Source organism: Cnephaeus nilssonii (genome assembly GCF_951640355.1).
Source record: "Cnephaeus nilssonii genome assembly, chromosome: 17".
Classification (NCBI taxonomy): domain Eukaryota; kingdom Metazoa; phylum Chordata; class Mammalia; order Chiroptera; family Vespertilionidae; genus Cnephaeus; species Cnephaeus nilssonii.
The window spans coordinates 27,654,027-27,675,127 of NC_137088.1; the positions used below are offsets into that span (position 1 = coordinate 27,654,027).

At 44.8% G+C, this 21,101-nt stretch overlaps 1 protein-coding gene across 2 annotated transcripts in view; it reads right to left on the reverse strand.

The window, feature by feature from the left end:
- The window catches only part of RYK (receptor like tyrosine kinase), an 89,769-nt gene extending 69,694 nt beyond the window's left edge, over positions 1-20,075 (reverse strand). For both annotated transcript variants that reach the window (XM_079795666.1, XM_079795665.1), the window contains exon 1: positions 19,660-20,075. In XM_079795666.1, coding sequence (XP_079651792.1) covers positions 19,660-19,888 — 229 coding nt within the window. In that variant the 5' untranslated portion in view covers positions 19,889-20,075. The remainder of the gene's footprint in view (positions 1-19,659) is intronic.
- Between the last annotated feature and the right edge of the window lie 1,026 nt (positions 20,076-21,101).

The window sequence follows — 21,101 nt, forward strand, 5'->3', positions numbered from 1 at the left end:
GAAGAAAACACAGGGCTTCAGGACTTTGGATGTGGCAATGGATCTGCAGATACGACATTAAAAGCACGAGCAGAAGTAGTAAATTGGACTTCATAAAAATGAAAAGCTTCTGTGCATCAACATTATCAAGAAGGTGAGAACAACCTAAAGAATGGAGGAAAATGTTTGCAAATTATCCTATCCTATATAACAAGAGAGAAATATGCAAATTAGGCCGGGACATCACGACCAGCTCAGGAGGCTGCGTCATGACCAGCTCAGAGCCCGCCCCCAGCCCCAGCAGACACACACCACACACCAGGGCTGGGGGCGGGCTCCGAGCCGCGCCACGGCTGCTCAGAGCCCGCCCCCAGCCCTGGCGCCACCAGTTCCCAGGCCACTCCCGCCAGGGGTTCACGGGCAGGCACAGCACGCCGCCTGCCCTGGGAGCAAGGCCCCCAGCGGACCCAAGGACCCGCTCAGGGAGGCGTGCTTCAAGCCACACTGCGGCCAGGACCAAGGCCCCCAGCGGACCCGCCCAGGGGGACGTACTCCGAGCTGCCGTGGCCAGACTGTGGCTTAGGCCCCCTCCCCATGCGGAGCGGGCCTAAGCTGTCAATAGGACATCCCCTGAGGGCTCCCAGACTGTGAGAAGGGGCAGGCTGGGCTGAGGGACAACCACCCAGTGCACCAATTTCGTGCACCGGGCCTCTAGTGTATCTGATGAAGGCCCAGTATCCATAATATATAAAGAACTCATGCCAAAACCGGTTTGGCTCAGTGGATAGAGCGTCGGTCTGCGGACTGGGGGGTCCCGGGTTCAATTCCGGTCAAGGGCATGTACATTGGTTGCGGGCACATCCCCGGTGGGGGGTGTGCAGGAGGCAGCTGGTCGATGTTTCTCTCTCATCGATGTTTCTAGCTCTCTGTCCCTCTCCTTTCCTCTCTGTAAAAAGTCAATAAAATAAAAAAATAAAAAAAAGAACTCATAACTCAACAACAAAAAGACAACTCAGCCTGGCCAGCATGGCTCAGTGGTTGAGCATCGGCCTATGAACCAGGAGGTCACGGTTCCATTCAGGGCACATGCCTGGGTTGCGGGCTCAATCCCTAGTAAGCGGCGTGCAGGAGGCAGCCAATCAATGATTCCCTCTCATCACTGATGTTTCTCTCTCCCTCTCCCTCTCCCTTCCTCTCTGAAATTAATAAAAATATTAAAAAGACAACTCAATTATGGGCAAGGGACTTGAATAGACGTTTTTCCAAAGATACACAAATGGCCAACAAACATATGAAAAGATGCTCAACATCATTAATCATTAGGGAAATGCATATCAAAACCATAATGAGGTATCATTTCACACCCACTAGGATCATGTTAATTAAAAAAATAAAACAGCAAGTGTAAGCGAGGATGTAGAGAAATTAGAACTTTTGTACACTGCTGGTGGGAATGCAAAATGACTCAGCCACTGTGAAAAACAGTTCAGTGGTTCTTCAAAAGTTAAACAAGGAATTACCATATGACCCACAATTCCACTCCTAGATACTAGTATACATCCAAAATTGAAAACAGGTACTCAATCAAGTATATTTATACATGTGCTCATGACAGCATTATTCATAATAGTGAAAATGTGGAGCTAGTCCTAATGTCCACTGACAGATAAATGAATAAACAAATTATGGTATATATATATGTAGAATGAAATATTATTCAGCCATAGAAAGGAATGAAATACTGATACATGCTACAATGTGGATGAACTTCTAAAACATTATGCTGAATAAAAGCCAGACACAAAAGGTCTCATACCGTATGATTCCATTTATATGAAATATACAGAATAGATAAAACCATAGATATAGAATGCAAATTGGTCATTGCCAGAGGCTAGGGGGAAAGGGGAGTGAGAAGAAACTGCTTAATGGGTAAGGAGTTTTACTTTGAGCATTGGAAATGTTTTTAAACTAGATAGAGTTGGTGGTTGTACAACTACACATATACATACTAAATGTTATTGAATTGTTCACTTTAAAGTGATTAATTTTATGTTATGCAAATTTGACTTAAAAAATTATTGTTTTTTTAAAAGAAAAGAAAAAGAGTTGACCCCTGACCCATAAATGAGGAGGGAGTGTAATAAAACCGGCTTCCAGAGACGTGAAAGGATTATGAGGAAACTATCACTTACGAGAGAAAATCAGGTTTCAGTTCAACTGGAGAGATAAAGCAGCACTATGAAAAGAGTCAGAGGAGACCTCCAAACAAAACTGGAGCTCCGAGATAACAGTGAGAGACCAGCAGGAAAGAGGACTGAGCAGGTGAAGCAGAGTGGGTAGAGGGAGGAAAAGGCCTCTGCAGGAAGGCAGACAGCAACAGGAGTGGACAGCTGTGGATTGAAGAGGTAGCATTTTATTAGAAAGCACAGAACTTTTCTCTTCTAACCTAGTTGTTCAATTACCATCACCAGGCTGCCAATTCCAGCAAAGTAGGAATGTTGCTCTCTTGTTAGAAAATATGACTTTTGTTCATAACTTCAAACATCCAAAATCCAAGCTGAAAAACCAAAGTTATTCCTGCAAAACTCAACACCCATTAAGAAAAATTCTTTTTTCCCCAGACAATCTTAAGTTCAAACTTAATTCAGGCATGTATTTATTCTGCATGACCTGGCCAGTCTAGCTCAAGTTCAAATCATGTAATAGTTCAAAATTTCTTCCAAATGATCTTAAAAGTTAACTACTTATTTCCCAAAGCTACAACATTGGTTGTTTAGTGTCACTGAGCAAGCCATCTCCCTTTATAAAAAGAGCTACCTTTACAGCACTTGACGAAATACATTCCAGGGAATTACTCACATGTCTGTCTTCCCCAATACCTCACAAGCAGGGTTCAATCTTAGAACTGGTAGCTACTCAAATGTAAAACCCATGAATGGCTGGCTGTTGGTAAAAGTCAACTGCATCAAAGATGGATTCTGATGAATTGAATGAAATGGGTTTTCTGTGTGTGTTCTTTAAATTCAGAAATCAGTTAAGGCAAGAAGATAAAAGTGATGCCATAGAAAGAGAACTAAAGCAGAGTTTTGTTAATCAGTAGCTGAGTGACTTTTGGCAATCAATTATTTAACCACCTTCTCCAGGCATCAATTTTTCTCAACTCTAAAACAAGGGAGGTAAACCAGATGATGTTAATGTCCCTCCCCAGCCACAAAATCCTATTATTCTATGATATCATCCACGGTTTCCAAATGTCAGCCAAAACTCCATTATTCTATGATATCATCCATGGTTTCCAAATGCTAGTCAAACTCAAGTAAAAAAAAATGTATTTAGTCAAAATGATCTAGGTTCTGAGGACAGTATGGTATATGAGCCAGGTGGAAAAAAGCCAAAATCACTCAATACGTATGAAATCATTACATATAGTTTAACCGACACTAAAAGATAATAAATATGGAGCTCTTATTTCAAATGTTTCTAGTTTATAGAAACTAACAAGCTGAAATAGATATAATAAAATAATTTGTCCATCAGAATCCAATAAATCTATAGTCAAATTATACCAAGAAAATTAGCTGAGACCTAATATTTAACTAGAAAGGGCATTTCTTCATAACTAAAAAAGAAAAGGCACATAAACCTTCAATCGCTATAGCTGTTTAAACAATAATCTCATAGATTAAATACAATTTTTCATGTAATCCTCTGTCCATTCAGCATTGGCCTCCTATCCTCAGGTGACCTAAAGTGCCTTGGCAGAGCTGGGTTGAGGTGTGTACAAGTACACACAGAGAGTATAAAGAAGAACTAAAGTGAGTTTCTAAGAGAACGAAGATATGCAGGACCAACAACAGAAGACAAGGTAAATGTGCCACCACCCTCCATGCCCTTCCTCCAGGATGCCTCCCCATCTCCTGCCCGAGACTGGACTAGCCTCCTCCAAGGAAAGGCAAGAGGACCCACCCCCGTTTAGACCCTGAGAGGTAAATAAGGAGTCAGCTTCAAGGAAGAGAATCTCCTGATCCTCCCAAAAAGCCAGGTATCTGCAGTCTCTGAGCACCTTTCCGCACTTGGCCACTTCAGGAAGAAAACATGCTATGAAAACATTGCTTAAAAACAATCCATCGGAGTGGCTCTTAGTTACCACTGCATTAAGAAACCAAGCTACAGGGTGCAAAGGTCCACTTAGTAAGCATCTCGGCCTCTGCCCTCCCCTTTTCCAGAGATTACATTTCAGATCCCCCAAAGCTGTCCACCTCCCTAATACCTGTGATAATGTCATCTTTGGAAGAAGTTATGTGAAATCAGAGGGAAAGCAAGGTCACTTGTGATTTCAAATGGATGACCTGGATGATGCACTGTCACCTCCCTATGGGAAAATACTACGGCAGTTGGAGAAGAAATTACAGAGAGAGCTAGACACTAAAATACAGGATCAGGGAACAAGATTTCACCTCCAATTAATATATGTCATTTTTTTAAAAAACCATAAAAGAATTCCCCCAAAGATGTGATTTGTACCACAACTGCACCGATGTTAAAGGTGATTCCCAAATCCTATCCAAGGATAAAAAGGAATAAAAACATAACCCAGATCTCAAGCACTATAACGTAAAATATGAAGCATGCCCAGCCATAGTGCCAGAATGTTTCACTATCTGGTAAAAAGATACTGGGAAAACCCTGGCTGGTTTGGCTCAGTGCATAGAGCGTTGGCCTGCAGACTGAAGGGTCCCAGGTTCAGTTCCGATCAGGGGCACAAGCCCATGTTGAGGGTACAATCCCCAGTAAGGAGCATGCAGGAGGCAGCCAATCAATGATTCTCTCTCATCATTGATGTTTCTCTCTCTCTCTCCTTCTCCCTTTCTCTCTGAAATCAATAAAAATATATATATATTTTTTAAAGATACTGGGAAATAATTTGTCATTGGTTCCTGCCCTATAAGAGATGCAGCAATTTGCACATAGTTTGACATAATCACCATTCAACTTCTTTCACAGGCAACTCCTAACAGGAGCATGCTCCACAGTCAGCTGTGGAGGCCATTAGTAACTTAGTTTGCTGTTATGTTCATGGTCTCAAAGCACAATGGAAAACTCACAAACACATTTCTCCCTGCCAGCAACAGGAAGCACTGCAAAGTGCTAACTTGGAGTCCAGATCCAAAGCTACCTGAATTATTTTCTCAGGCAAGTCACTTAGTGCTCTGCTAGAAGTCAGTTCCATGAAGGCAAAGATCTTCGTTTTATTCACCAGAATATGTCCCATACCCCCCAAATACAGCCTAGTATATACTCAATAAATAATTGTTCAGTGAGTGAGTGATAAATGTTGCTACTAAAGGCAATCAATCAACCATGTGATATCTAAATGACCTCTCTTTTTAACATTCTATGATTCTAGTTTTCATCCAAAAACACGCAAATCCCCCACCAATCACTAAAATAAATTGCTTTGAGATTTATGTAGCATTTTCATATACATCATAGCAACTATGGTAATACACATCCTATTGCTGGTTGAAAAGCATCTTAATATGAAGAAACCCACCTACACTCAGAAACATTAATTACTTGCCTACACAGATAGCAGGAGAATTAAAACTCAATATGCTGACTCCAAGTCCAATATTGTCCCACACCATGTTATCTACTATATATCTACACTTATGTACCCATGCATGCATACATACAAAGCCTTGGAATCTTTTTCTTTAAATTGGACTAAATTCTCTCCTTTAACAAATAATTAAAGGAGTTAAACAACTGTGGGAAAGATGCAAACAATAAAAAAGATAATCCTTGGTTATTTCTAATTCTGGACCAGATAGAATAACAGGACCAGATTAACTCTCTCATTTGTAATAACGAAAAAATATATATATATAAGAATTCATAAAGAAAAAGACAGCTATAATATGTAGAACAAAGAATCAGAGAGGAGAGAACTTGCAAGATTGCAGAGGGTTACCCTCCAGCCTTCAGCTGAGTACTGATCAGAGCAAGCACAGAAAAAGGATAAAAGGTAAGTGTCTAGCACCTACATAGGATCTGAAACATTGCCTATTCCCACCAGCCAGACTGGAAAGCCTCATGATTCCCAGTCACTGGAGAAAGGACACAGAATAGACTTGACTAGGTAGTGGGAATAATTAGCCCTACACTGAGCACTGCTCCTGTGCTACCTAACAAGTCTTAAAAGCAAGACCTGAAAGCATCAAACTTTTTACAAGTAACTTAACTGAGTCCTAGAACAAAAACCAAGAATATTTAGCCGGCTGGAGTGGCTCAGTAGTTGAACGTCGACCTACGAACCAGGGGCTCATGGTTCGATTCCCAGTCAGGACACATCCCCAGGTTGTGGGCTTGACCCTCAGTAGGGAGCGTGCAGGAGGCAGATCCCCAGTAGGGGGTGTGCAGGAGGCAGCTGATCAATGATTCTCTCTCATCATTGATGTTTCTCTCATTATCCCTTCCTCTCTGAAATCAATAAAAAAAAGTTATTTTTTAAAAAGCCAAGAATATTTATATAAATACAAAAATATCCAGCACCCACCAGGAAAAACTCACAATGTGTCACATCCAGTCAAAAACTACCAGGCATGGGAGATAGATAGATAGATACATAGATCAATTGAAACCAACCTAGAACTGGCACAGATGTTAGAATGAGCAGACAAGGACATTTAAACAATTTGAAACAACTATTATAACTGTAACCCATCCAGATGATCAAAAGTTAAGTAGAGACATGGAAGATATAAAAAGACCCAAATCAAAGTTATGAGATGTTATGAGATGAAAAAATACACTGGATAGAATTAACAGCAGGTTATGCATTTCAGATGAAAAGATTAGAAATTATATTTCCCAGCTTTTAATTATTGGAAAAAAACCAGAATCTCTCTTTAATATTTCACACCCTTTAACTGGAGTGTGTACTAAGAGTCTCCTGAGACACTGCTATGTGCCAAGATAGGAGGTGGCCTTAGTGCAGTAGAGGAAAGACAATGTGATGGGTACAGTGACAGGGATTTGTTTGTAGAGAATTACGGAAGCCAAGATGGGGAGCACCTTACCCAGGGAGTCGGGTACAAGGGACAGAGACTTGGGGAAATTAAGCAACTTCAAAGAAAATAAGCTATTAAAAACTAATTTATTTAAACTTCCATTCATAAGTATAAGTTCAGTCCAATTCCCCTTTTGAGACTTATCAGACAATGAGAAAAGATCAAGAGAATGATGGCCTCAGTAAGGTACAAGATAGTGAAAAAAAAAGGTAGGATTCATTCACTGATCTTTTACTGAGCATCTAATACATACTAAGTTTTAGGTGCTAGGGATATAGAGTAGAAATATAAATAAGGTCTCTACTCAAAGAAAATAAACTTTCCTATGGGAGGGATGGGGTATAGAAACAACAAAAGTATTAATTGCTTAAAATAAAACAGAGGTGAGAGAACAGAATGGCACAAACCTAGAAAGGCAAGGCTCTGAGAAAGTGGCATGTTCAATTAAGATCAAGAAGGCTCTAACCATGTAAAGATCTGGGAAAGTATGTGAGGCAGACCCCAGGGTAAGAAGGAGCATGGCACCAGATAACTAAACACATGGCAGGGTTAGGAGAGGAAACCAGTGTCAGGCAAGAGTCTCAATATAAACATCCTTACTAATAAAAGCCTAAGTGGTCACCACGCCGTGATGCCCTCACGCCGTCACAAGATGGCTGTGCACACAGCAGGCACGTGCAGGTGGGCAGGGCTGGGCTTGACACTGCATGTGCAGCACGGAGCCTGCCTGGGAGTCCTGCCTGGGAGTCCGGCGAGGCCTGCCTGGGGGTCCCCCAGCTCCGCGAGGCAAGGCTGCCTGGGGTCCCTGGCTCTGCACAGTGAGGCCTGCATGGGAGTCCCGCCTCCACGCAGTGAGTCCTGCCTGGGGGTCCTGGGGGTCCCGCCTGTGGGCACAGAGGCGGGACCCCCGGCTCCGGCCTACCTCTTTGGGGCAATCCATCGAGGAGCCCTGGATGGGTGGGCGGGGCCTACCTCTTTGGGGTGATTGATTGTGGGGCTCTAGCACTGTGACAGGGCACAGGCCAGGCTGGGGGACCCCCCTCCCCCGAGTGCATGAATTTCATGCACCAGGCCTCTAGTTCATTTATAAACCAGGAAGATCTGCACAGCCTAGATGTTTGATATGTACCAATTATTATTTATTTCTTAGGTATAATGATAATTATTATAAATTTTTAAAGAGTCTCTATCTTTTAGAGATACATAATAAAAAGTTTTACAAAATTGTATGTCTGGGTTTGCTTCAAAATAATTGAAGTGAAGAATGGGGAAGTGAGGGTAAGGGAGTGGAGTGGTATAGACAAAACAAAACTGGCCATGAGTTATTGTCTGAGATTTTCCATAATGAATATGTTTTTAAAAAAGCAAAATTATTTAAAATATCAGGGGAGTATTTATAAATATAAATGCCCCCTACTCACGGGGTTTTTTTAGGGTAGAAAAACTATTCTGTATGATAATCTGGTGGATACATGGCACTGTACATTTGTCAAAACCCATCAAACATTAAGAACCTCAAAGAATGCAAAATTTTTAAAATTCTACAGGACAAGCATGTCAAACTAAAGGCTAACACGGGCCAAATAAACAAGGTTTAATTAAGTTTATGTGGGCCGCAAAAAAACAAAAGCTTCAATTTTCATAGAAACATAGGTTTATTTCAATAGAGACATGCTGAATACAAAGGGCTGAAATAAATGAGTAATCGTTAACATAAAATAATAGAACATTTTAATAAAAATTAATATTGTTTCTTGAACTTACCAGACAATGAATAACTGCACATATTAATAAGCGCAACACAAATAAACTTATTTTTCTTGTTCTCCAAAAGCGAAATATTTCCTGTTGTGCACACCAAGCAAGTCATACAAGACTAATGACATGGCAATTGGTGCTAAAATATTTGCTGCTAGTATTAGTGGAGAGAAACAGTGTGCCTGTGCATAAGAGGCGTAAGGGAAATGAATGCAACAGGATTATTGTAATTAGTCATTATCGAACGTTGTAGTTCGTTATTAATAATTATGTATAACAGGATTTTGTAAAAATTAAGTTACAAAATTTTTATTAAAATGTTTCTTACGTGCCGTTATATCGGCTGGGCCGCAAAAATATTCCTTGTGGGCCGCATGTGGCCTGAGGGACGCAAGTTTGACATGCTTGCTGTAGGAGGTCAGTGAATCCAGGATGAAATACAGAATGTAACAGATGCCCCTTTCCAGAACCAGCTTTTGTGGGACTCAGATACACCCATAAGCTTTCAACAGGTGTCCCTGCAAGGCCCCCAAAGTCAAAGAATCCCATACACAGTGTACAAAACTTACGTTTTAGGTGCTTATCATGTGGGGTACCCATGCCTCTGTCTAGCAAAAGGCCGTAAGGCTTTCACACAAAAAATGGTTGAGAACCACTGACATTACCCTTGCCAGCAACTTCCTAGCTAAATACTGAACTGCTTTTGCTTTTAAACCTAATGGTAATATCACACTGCAGTCATTTGGATTCCCTGCAAAGACACAGACATTACCATCTATACCAATAAAAGGCTAGGTGACCCTCGCATAATCACAAGATGGCCGCCCACACGTCATCACAAGATGGCCACCCCCAGTCATCACAAGATGGCCACCACAAGATGGCCAGCAGGGGAGGGCAGTGATCAGGCCGGCAGGGTAGGGCAGTTGTGGGCCACCAGGCCTGCAGGAAAGGGCAGTTGGGGGTGACCAGGCCGGCAGGGGAGGGCAGTTGGGGGCCATCAGGCTGGCAGGGGAGCAGTTAGGCGTCAATCAGGCTGGCAGGGGAGCGGTTAGGGGGCAATCAAGCTGGCAGGCAGAAGTGGTTAGGGACAATCAGGCAGGCAGGCAGGCAAGTGGTTAGGAACCAGCAGTCCCTGTGGGATCAGGCCTAAACCGGCAGTCGGACAGATTGCAGTCCCAGATTGGAGAGGGTGCAGGCTGGGCTGAGGGACACCGCCCCCTCCCCCCCCCCCCCCCCGCCTGCCAGTGCATGAATTTTGTGCACCGGGCCTCTAGTAAGCAAATAATAAATACCACCAGTGAATTTCACAACTCTGGAAATTGTAACAGGCACCAAAAAAAAAAAGGGTGGAAAATTATGTGTAAGCTTTCTTTAATCTAAAGAATGAAAAATAAACTGTCAATTAACTGATGACTCTCCACTGACTGTAAAATGGTTCCAATTTCAGAGATGTTCAAATGTAGAAAAACTACACATTTTACAATCAATGAAACATGGCATTCAAAAGGTTCATTAGCTGTGGCCCATCTCGGATCTCCTAAACAACTGCTCAGAGTAGGTCTAGGAGTCTGCGTTTTGTTTACGTCCCTCGGATGATTCTGGCCAGATAAAAGACTAAACTGCTAACCTTCAGAGGCAGCACAACAGAGGAAGCACGTGCTCTGGAGTCACGGAGCCCCAGACATCTCTGTGACCTCCAGGAAATTCTGTAATTCCCCAGAGCCTCAGCTTTATCTGTACAAAAATGTCAATGCCACCTAACTCCTACAGTTGACAAAAGAGAACACACGTGAAGTACTTGTCACCCAGCAAGAGGTGCAACTAAAACAGACATATTTATACAAGAACATATTTATTTATGAACAAGACATAACTTATTTTTCTTACGAATGGGACCTATGAAATTACTTTTCAGAAATATTCTACAATTCACACTGTCCCTCGCTAGGCATAGTAAAAAGAATCCTTCGATAAGTATGTATTATGTAACTCAGCAATACGCATGCATTATTTTTTGGCACATTTAAAGAGGCCCTTCATAAATGAAAGCTGTTTAAAAACATTCTAATTAGAAATATTATAGTTGATGTACATCAATAAGAATAACACCAAAAAAAACATACTTTTAAGTGTGATATAATTTCAGAGTAGCTAATGGCTCTGTTTCATGTCCAAGTTTTTGTGTGCTGTAGTTTTTAGTTTTTGTAGAGCTGGCGAGTTTTTTCAGAACACTGGCATAACTGCATTAAAACCCCAAGAGTAATGCTGTGGAACTCCTCAGTTCATGGTACTCAAAGAATACCTCCATGTTTTCATTTGTTTCTAAAGTGACTCTTAAAATCTGAACAGTATTTTAGGCAGCACCTTCAGAACTGACTAGTCAACTCAGGATGTGACTCACAGGGGACAGGTTTAGCTATAATTGGATAGAGTTCTCCCACATGTGTAGCACGAAGAAGGAAAAAATAACTCAAAACCCACAATTGCACAATGTCTCACTCAGCCTTGCTCTCCCAATGAAGAACACATGGATTCAAACTGATGCTGGCCAATGCCACCAACCCCACCCGGAAGGCCCAGGGTGAAGAGGTTGCGGTAGGGTGCTAGCCCACCTCCACCAGCACCCCGCCTCCTGGGGGTTTCAGCAGTGGTAGGTTATGCCAGACTCAACAGCAGAGAGGACACCCTCATGCCCTCCCACACCAAGCACTTGGCCTGAGGTTGAAGAGGAAAGAAAGAGGCTGGGAGAAGAGGAACACATGGCTCATCTCTTTTTTCTTTCCCTCAGCCACTTCCCAAAAAGAGAGAGTCCTTCCATTCAGCTGCCCAAATCCGAAACCCTGGATTCCTCTCTGACTCCTCCCTTTTCTTTAACCCTCCTGTCTCCACTAAGTCTCCTACAAACTCCCTGTAAATTCCTCACAAATCCGTCCCACCCCTTCAACTGCCCTCGTTGATCCCCTTATCACAAGGCTGGCTTTGTCCCAGTTCCCAGATCCAGTTTTTCAGTCTACAAACCACCATTCTCACTGGGGCCAAAGCTATCTTTTCTATAACTCAGTCCTGACCGTGCACACTCCTTTCCTAAGTTCTTCAACAGCTCCTCATTACCTATAAGATAAATTCCCAATCCAACCTCAACCTACCTCCCAGCTTTATATTCTACCACTCTCTGACTTTGCCAATTTTTCTTCATCTTAACCACATTAGGGGCTTTCTACTCCTTGATTTCACACACCTGATTCCACAGGACTATGGCTTTGGTCTTACTCTTTTCTCTGCCTAGCATGACCTGTTTCTCTTTTCTGCCCATCTAACTCATCCTTCAAGATGACACTCAAATGTCTCCTTTCCTGGAACTCTCTAAGCTTCTCCCCTCCCTCCTTCTATAGTCAAAAGTCATCTACAATAACTTACTTATATCAACCAGCAGTATAACTCTTATCTCAGTGTTATAGTTGTAGATATAAGTCTTCCCTACAAAATTCTAAGTTCCTCAAGAAAAGTTTAATAATTTCGAATCACCATTTTCTACCACAATATGGGCTTCAAAATTCTTCACTGGACTGATTTGGAGAGCAACGACCTCAACTAGCATTGACCTGATTTTAAATAAGATACGAACAATGAATGCTTAACTCTTCCAGGGGAAGCAAGTTGTCCAAAGCGAAATTCTAATTGGTGAGAGGCAGAGTCTATTCTTAGAAGTCCCTCTGACCACTACAGATTCCTTATCACCACCAATACTGCTGCCATGACCAGTTTATACCCTACCCCCCACTCACCAGCATGTTATTCCTAAACCCCAGCACTGACCCAGCCACATGCCACTTTCACAAGCTCTGGACCTCAGGAAACTCACTTAGAGACCACAGGAGGATGCAGATAAGGACCCAGACTACGGCAAACACACATGGCAGCAGGCTTGCAGATTGTACTCTCTGAGTATTTTGGTTACTAGCTCCTCTAGAGTTGACAAAGCGACAGTAGGGATTCAGGACGCAGGCAGGACTTAGTCAAGACCTGCCACTCTCCTGGCTACCCCAAGGGCCCAGAATCAGAGTCCTCAGCAGTAAAAGGAGGAAATGGATGCCTAAAATGCAGCGTGTTAAGAAGAGTAAATGAGAGCAATGAAGCAGGGCCCAGGGGCACATCTGATGAAAAGCTCCTGAGGCTTTGGAGTCTCTGGACCAATGGACTTCCATAGGACTGCATGGCCACTACCAAGGAACTGGGCTGGTCTGGTCAAGGGCACAGCCTCCTCCAAGCTGTTTCCTCATCTGTAAAGCGGAAATAACAGTACATACCTAACACGGTGACTGTCTTAGGACCTGACACAGACGAAAGATTCCACTGGTCAGCAGCTTTCTAAAGAAGGCGTCTTCAAACTACGGCCCGCGGGCCACATGCGGGTGTTTTTGCCGTTTTGTTTTTTTACTTCAAAATAAGATATGTGCAGTGTGCATAGGAATTTGTTCATAGTTTTTTTTTAAACTATAGTCCAGCCCTCCAACGGTCTGAGGGACAGTGAACTGGCCCCCTGTTTAAAAAGTGTAAGGACCCCTGTTCTAAAATGTTAGCTGCTACTTCAGCCACCACTACTAGTTTTAATAGTGTTATTACCAAAAAACTGCTACACGGCACCAGTTAGTTCTTCAATAGTCAAAGCCAACCCTAAGTGCCAGTTACACATTAGGGAATGACCACTAGCCTTTATCCCCGTTTCCTCCCAAAACTCCCCTAAAATGATAGCAATGAAATCATAAAGGCATTAAACCACAAAGACAAACAGAAGGAAAAGGACACAACAGCACATCATACATTTCAACAACTTTTGCAAGAAGTTAAACAGTTGAAGGAATGGTCACTGTCCCTCAGGACTCCTGAGGGGCTCAGCAATGGAGCCACCAAAGGCCTGACAAAGGGGGGGCTTCTGAAGGAGGTATTCAAAGCAGTTGGGCCCCCAGGTCCAGCAGGAGACCTAAAGTTGTTCTGAAAAAACTGAGCCATGTTGGCAGGAGTACTGTAAACAGAAGTCAAAATCTAACCCACACCCAGGCTGCTGGTGTATCGCCAAACATACCAGAGGCAGGAAACTGGAGGTGTCTTCTCTGTAGACACTAGTCCCAAAGAAGACGTGAAAGTGCTGATATGTGGGGTAGATTCCACCTGCACCCCAAGAGTAGTCAAATTAGACCACTAGAGCTCATGCACACACACATGCTTTCTCTTACCTATTCAACTTTTCAGCATCTCGCTCTTAATAACAGACAGCCAAGGGTCACCAGACATTTATGATATAAACAAACTTAAAAAGAACCCTGAAATTAACAGCACACTGGAGGAAGCAGAATATTAAAAATATATTAAATATATAGAAAAATTAAAAACAACATGCACACACACCTCAAAGATAAGGGAAGATAATCCTATACAATAAAAGGGTAATATGCAAATCGACTGGCGGAACGACTGGTCACTATGACGCGCACTAACCACCAGGGGGCAGACGCTCAACGCAGGAGCTGCCCCCTGGTGCTCTGTGCGCTCCCATCAGCCAGAAGCCGGGCTCATGGGTGGTGAGTGCAGTGGCAATGGCAGGAGCCTCTCCCGCCTCCGTGGCAGCGCTAAGCTGTCAGTCAGACATCCCCCGAGGACTCCTGGACTGCGAAAGGGCGCAGGCCGGGCTGAGGAAAGCCCCCCCCCAAGTGCACGAATGTCATGCACTGGGCCTCTAGTACATTTATAAAATAAGAATAAAATGGAAATGGACATATAGAACAAAAAGAGCTTATAAAATTTAAAAACATCATCATTAAAATTTTATTTTATTTTGTTAATTCTCACCTGAGGATATTTTTTCATTGATTTTTAGAGAATGGAAGGGAAGAGGAGAGACAGAGAGAGAGAAATATAAATGTGAGAGAGACACATCGATTGGTTGCCTCCTGCACATGCCCTGGCCAGGGCTGGGGATAGAGACTGTAACCAAGGGCTGTGCCCTTGACCAGAATCTAACCCGGGACCCTTCTATCCGCAGGTCAATGCTCTATCCACTGAGCCAAACCAACTAGGGCCATCATTAAATTTTTAAAAATAAAAACTTGGGAAACAAAATTAAGAAATTCTCCCCTTTTACCACCTCTAATATAAAAATATAAATAAGAGGCAACATAAGTTAAGAAAACCTGAACATCAATTCCAGAAGATTCGATAACCAAGCCAACAGACATCTCAGAAAGAAAGAACAAAAAGTAGAGGGTAGGAAATTACCAAAGAAGTAATCAACATTTTTGAAAACTGAAGGATATGAGTCTCTAGACTGAAAGGGCCCAGACAGACAGACAGAAAGAAGGACCCACACAGAAGCTTATAAATTTCAGAGCACCCGAGAAAAAGATTTAAAGACATAAAGAAAAAGAAAAGGAATCTATTGCTTTGGATTTTCATCAGAAAATCTCTTAAGGCCAAAAAACAGTGTGAAAATGCCACCAAAATTGTGAAGGGGGGGGGGGGGGATAATTATTTTCAATCTAATACACTAAATTCAGCCAAGTTACCTATAAAGCATGAAGACAGATAGACACCTTCAGACATGCAAGGCCTCAAATAATTTACCTCCCATGCACCCCTTCTAAAGCGGGTGCACTTTAACAAAACAAAGCAAACCAAGAGAAAGGAAGACAGGAGACCTCGGAAACAGGCTCTAAGAGAGAAAAGGAACAGAAGTCACAGGAAAAACAATCCTACTGTCCAGATTGGAATAAGAGGATGGGAGGCTCTGGAGGGACAAGTCTGTGAGGGGAAACCAAGTGGAACTGATAAATGATCTGATGTACTACCTGGGGGAAAATCAAAAGGCATTTAACATATTTCTTGGAATATTTGAGGGAATGTAGCCATAGGTACATATAAAAAAAAAATCAAAAAACTTAAAAGGCAATTAATTGCCCTAGCTGGTTTGGCTCAGTGAATCGAGTGTTGGCCTGAAGACTGAAGGGTCCCAGATTAAATTCTGGGTCCAGGGCACACGCCCTAGTTGCAGGCTCGATCCCCGTTAGGGAGCATGCAGGAGGCAGCCGATCCATGATTCTCTCTCATCGCTGATGTTTCTATCTCTCTCTCCCTCTCTGAAATGAATAAAAAATATTTTTAAATTAAAAGGCAATTAATTACTTGCTCCAGGAAAGACCAAAATATATAGGGAAAAAATATATAATCATGGGTCACTATTTAACTCATAAATGAGCAATAAATATATACACAATAATGCAAATACTGACTGCTGGTTTTACCAAAAATCCTATATAATAAAGAGGTAATATGCAAATTAACCCTCACGTCCTCACAAGATGGCTGCCTACAACCAGGCCAGCAGGGGGGTTAGTGAGGGACGACCAAATGACTGAACAGCAGGCTGCATGGGGCAACCAGGCTGGCTGGGGGGGCCGTGAGGAGCAACAGCAGGGGTGACAGTTGGGGGCAACCAGGCCAGCAGGGGGGGCAGTTGGGAGCAACCAGGTTGGGGGGGGGAGTGCAGTTGGGGGTGACCAGGCCAGCAGGGGGGGCAGTTAGGGCGACCAGGCCAGCAGAGGGGGGCAGTTGGGGGCAACCAAGCTGGCAGGGAGGGGGTAGTTTGGGGCGACCAGGCCAGCACGCAGAGGCAGCGAGGGGCAGTGAGGGGCAATCAGGTCGTCAGGGGGCGGGCGAAGGGGGAGGTCAGTTAGGGGCGACCAGGCAGGCAGGCAGGTGAGCAATTAGGAGCCAGCAGTCCAGGATTGTGAGAGGGGTCCCGGATTGGAGAGGGTACAGGCTGGGCTGAGGGGACCCCACCCCCCTGTGCATGAATTTCATACACTGGGCCTCTAGTTGTTATATAACTATATTGGGGGGATTGGGGAAGAGAAGAGGGCAAGTACTCAGTTATGATACTGGAAAGTCAAATGCTTATTATACACTGATTTAGAAATATGAAAGTAAAAAACAGGGGGCAGGGAATAAGCAGAACTAGTTTAAGAGTAGTAGCCCTGTGCACGAATCCGTGCGCCAGTAGCTCTCTGCAGGGCCTGGCCGCAGAACGCTTGCCTCGTCACTGGGGTGACAACGTAAGCGTTCCACGCCCCGGCCTGGCCAGAGGCCCATCTGCGGCCGGGGTGGAATGCTTGCCTCATCGCTGCGACGAAGAAGCAAGCATTCCGCCAGGCCGTTCACGCTTCCCACTCTCAGCGGCCGCCCCCCCGCCCCCGGGACTGGGGGGACTCCGGTGGGGCTGAGAGGACTGGGCGCCGCCATCTTGTGGCTATGGGCACCGCCATGTTTGTGACGGAGTGATGGTTAATTTGCATATTACCCTTTTATTAGATAGGATAGTAGCTTCCACTGGAGTAGAGCCTGGGGGATTAAAAGGCCAAAGGTAGGAAGGAGACTGCTGTTTTTCACTTTGAACATTTTAGCGCTATTTGATTATTTTATAAATTATGTGCATGTAGTAACTGACTAAAACAACAACTTAGTCTCATATCCAGGCAATCAGTTCAACTTATAATGTTGTCACTATCAACTTCATTTATAAGTTTCCTACTCGGAATTCCAAGCTCATTGTCTTAGAAATATAAAATGATGGTTAGCTTCCCAAGTCAGCTTTCTGAAGGCATTTAACCCATAAGGATACAAAAATATGGCACAAAGTATTATTTCAAGTAGTCGTAAATGCCATAAGATTTTCCATGGGAAAATGCATTCTAAGAACTCAGGATGCCTGGTATACACCCCAGTCCTACCCACTAGCTCTTCTGCACCCAGGTGCATCCAAGGAATACTTTAAAGGTAGAATGTATAAGGGACATGGGAAGGGGCCTGGAAGGAGAGGACCTGGATCTGGCAGGGTGTATAGTCAAGAGACCCACTGTAACAGGTCAACTCTGTTTGCATTAGAGAAAATACTGCTGGAGACCCCTCTGGCCCAAAGGTGGACGAGGTTAATCAGCAAGGCAAACCTCCCTCTTTGCTCCCAACAGCCCATTCTGCTCATCAACTGGGTAACAAATACATCATTTCAAGTATTCATTAGCAATCATTATTTTTCCACCATGCCATAATCAAGCTGCTATAGAATAAACAATATCTTCTTCATTCAATTAAAACTTTGCAGCTTATATTAAACACTATATTTGCAGCTTATGTCAAACACTATATTAAGCACTATATTCGATTTTTTAAAAAGGTAATAAACTGTGTGATTTTGAGCAAGTTACTTAAAGCCTTACTTTATTCATCTCTAAAATGGGAATAGTAATACCTATCTCACTGGGTCACAAGAAAAGTCGAGGAAATGATGTATATAAAACAAGTAGGGGCAGGTATATGGCACAGGCACTCAATCAATGTCAGCCTCTAGTTGTCCCATCCTCCACCCAGACTGGTTTCTGACATGTAAACAAAGCACAAATAATATGCATGCTTTTAACAACAACAACAAAAAACAACAACTTTACAACACCATGCATAATACATTAAAAAAAATTTTTAATTAATTATATGAGCAGATCTATAAGTATTCATACTTTTTCCTAAACCTTAGTTTTATGTTCCAAGTACTAACCCAATTTGCAGTTTTAGTTCAGCTAAACTAAGTTCAGTTGATTCAGCTAGACTAGAAAGAGGATTAAGAATGCAAGACATTATAAAAACACAGCATTCTTCTTTGGTTAAAGACTGCAAACCCTTCTATGTAACAATATCTAAACAGTCTGCTAAAAGCAATTCCTTAAAAGACCTCAAGGTCTTACAACTTTAAAAAAAAAAATGAAACTGACCAATAATCGATCCCTCAGATGCACCACAAACCTGAGATGAAATAACACACAAAAGAAAGTAATTGTCTAAGTATCTGCAACTATCAAAAACGTCCCATTTGGGGCCATTTCTATCAGACCTTCCTCGGAGGGGTCATTTCCAAAATCCACCAAGTCCCAACATGAGAACACCATTATTATTTTTTTAATTAATTCCCAAACGACAAAGCTAACTAATTAAGTAGAATAGAACCAACTGACCCAAAGCCAAGTTCTCCTTTCCCTACAAAGTATTCAAAGTAGGACAGTGGCCCAGGAATAAGGATCAGTCAAACTCCAGCACATCCCAGCTAAGAAGCTCAAAGGTGCAGGCTACCTGGAGACCCATTCACTATTTAAAAGTATGCCTCTCGGTCGCAAGATTTGGAGACTGCCATGAGCATGCAATGCCCCTATGACCTCTCTCTCGCATATTTTTTTTTAAAGCGTGATAACCAGAAAATATGAGCTCAGTAGTGTGGCCTCTACTGGGGCATCAAAACCACCCGCCAAGGGTTTACAGGGTTCGTCTACATAAAAAGTGGATTTCGGGATATCCAAAATCCAGGGCCCTAGAGTGACACGCATAGAAAGGGTCAAAGAAACTTGGTGCGGCGGGGAAGACAAGCTGGAAGGGTGCTTGACTCTAGGGAATGGGGTGAAGGGCTGAAGAGGCTATGTGGAGGAGGGAATGGGGTGCAACCCGGGTATTTCGCGGCGGCCAAGGCATCCCCAGGTCCTTCAGTGGCGGAGCAGCCAGGGCGCAGGGGAGAAGCCAGAAGGCTGACCCGGGGCGCTGGGGCGAGGCAGGGACCACACCTCCCAGCCAGCACGGCAGGCAGAGACCGGGCCCCGGAGGCGACCCCGGGTGCTGGGACGGGATAGGGAGCACCAGGGGACCCGGCGGGGACCGGCCCACGGTCCACCGCGCGCGGACTGGGCCGCCGACGGCCGGAAGCAGCCCGGGCCGGGCCCGACCTGCCCGCCCCGGCGCAGGCGGCCCCACTCACCGATGAGCCGGCGCACCTCGTCCTCGCTCAGGTAGAGGCTCACGCTGGGCCCCGCGGCCGCGGGCAGCAGCGCCGGGGGCCGCGGGGCCGGGGCGGCGGCAGCGCCGGGCGCGGGCTGCAGCGGCAGCAGCGCAATCAGGAGCAGCAGCGGCGGCGGCGGGACCCTCAGGCCGCGGGCCCCCAGGAGGCGGCCCCGGCACGGCGGCCCCGGCCGCGCCGTCCCGCGCATGGCCACCGCCGCCGCCGCCAGGAAAGAGCGCTGGCCGCCCGCCGCCGCGCCGCCGCCGCCCACCCCCGGCCCCGAGCCCCTCACAGCCCCGAGCCGGGGGCGGCCGCCCAGCTCATCGCGCCGCCGGCCCGTGGCAGCCGGCCGCCGCTTCAGACCGCCGGAGCGCGCCGCCGCCGCCGCCTCCTCCTCGGCGGCATCGTCCACTGCGGGGGGCTGGCCGCGGGGGCGCGCCCGTGCGCGTCGCCGCCGCTCCGGGAGCGCGCGCGCAGGCATCGTCCGCTCCGTGCGGGGCCGGGCCGGGCGCGGAGCGCTTTGATTTTTAAAGTGCAGTCGCCCGCGAAGGGCTCTCTGGTCACCCTCGAAAGGAGCCCGCCCCTACCCCACGTTGTCACCAGCCTGATGTTTGCTTGTCTATTGTCTGCAACACCCTCACCGCGGCGGGGAGTGCGGCCAGGCCGGCCGGGGCCGCGCCTGCAGCCTAGGGGGCTCCCCAGGTCCAAGGAAATGCCTGGATGCGGCCGCTCTGGTTGCAAAAGAAAAAGTTACTTTTTTGTTTAGTGAGAAAATGGAGAAAAATTTCAATCACCTTGTATCCCACCATCAGAGGTCCACGTTAACATTCCTGTGTTTGTTCTCATGCATATATACTCTATACATTTATTCTCCAAAAAGAGCTGCTTAGGAAACTTCAGTCGCCTGTTGTTAAATGTTACAAATTTTTATTTATTTTTATTTTTAAAAAATATATTTTATTGATTTTTTTTACAGAGAGGAAGGGAGAGGGATAGAGACTTAGAAACATCGATGAGAGAGAAACATCCATCGGCTGCCTCCTGCACACTCCCTACTGGGGAGGTGCCCACAACCAAGGTACATGCCTTGACCAGAATCGAACCTGGGACCCTTGAGTCCGCAGGCCGATGCTCTATCCACTGAGCCAAACCAGTTAGGGCCAAATTTTTATTTTTTATAGTTGTTCTGTGTCCCTATTACCAACCCGCATCTGGGGTTGTTAACCTGTGGTCCAGCCAGGCTTTGACAGCCCCCTCTCCCAAGAATGTAACATTGTGTGCAAAAGTGTGTTTGTATCTCTGCGTGTGTCGGTGTACAACATCTATGTCTTTGTATGCTTGAGCACACACAGAGAAGTGGTATGTACATCTCAACGTTTGTTGTAGGGGGTCCCTGTACCCCAAGGAGGTTAAGAATCACG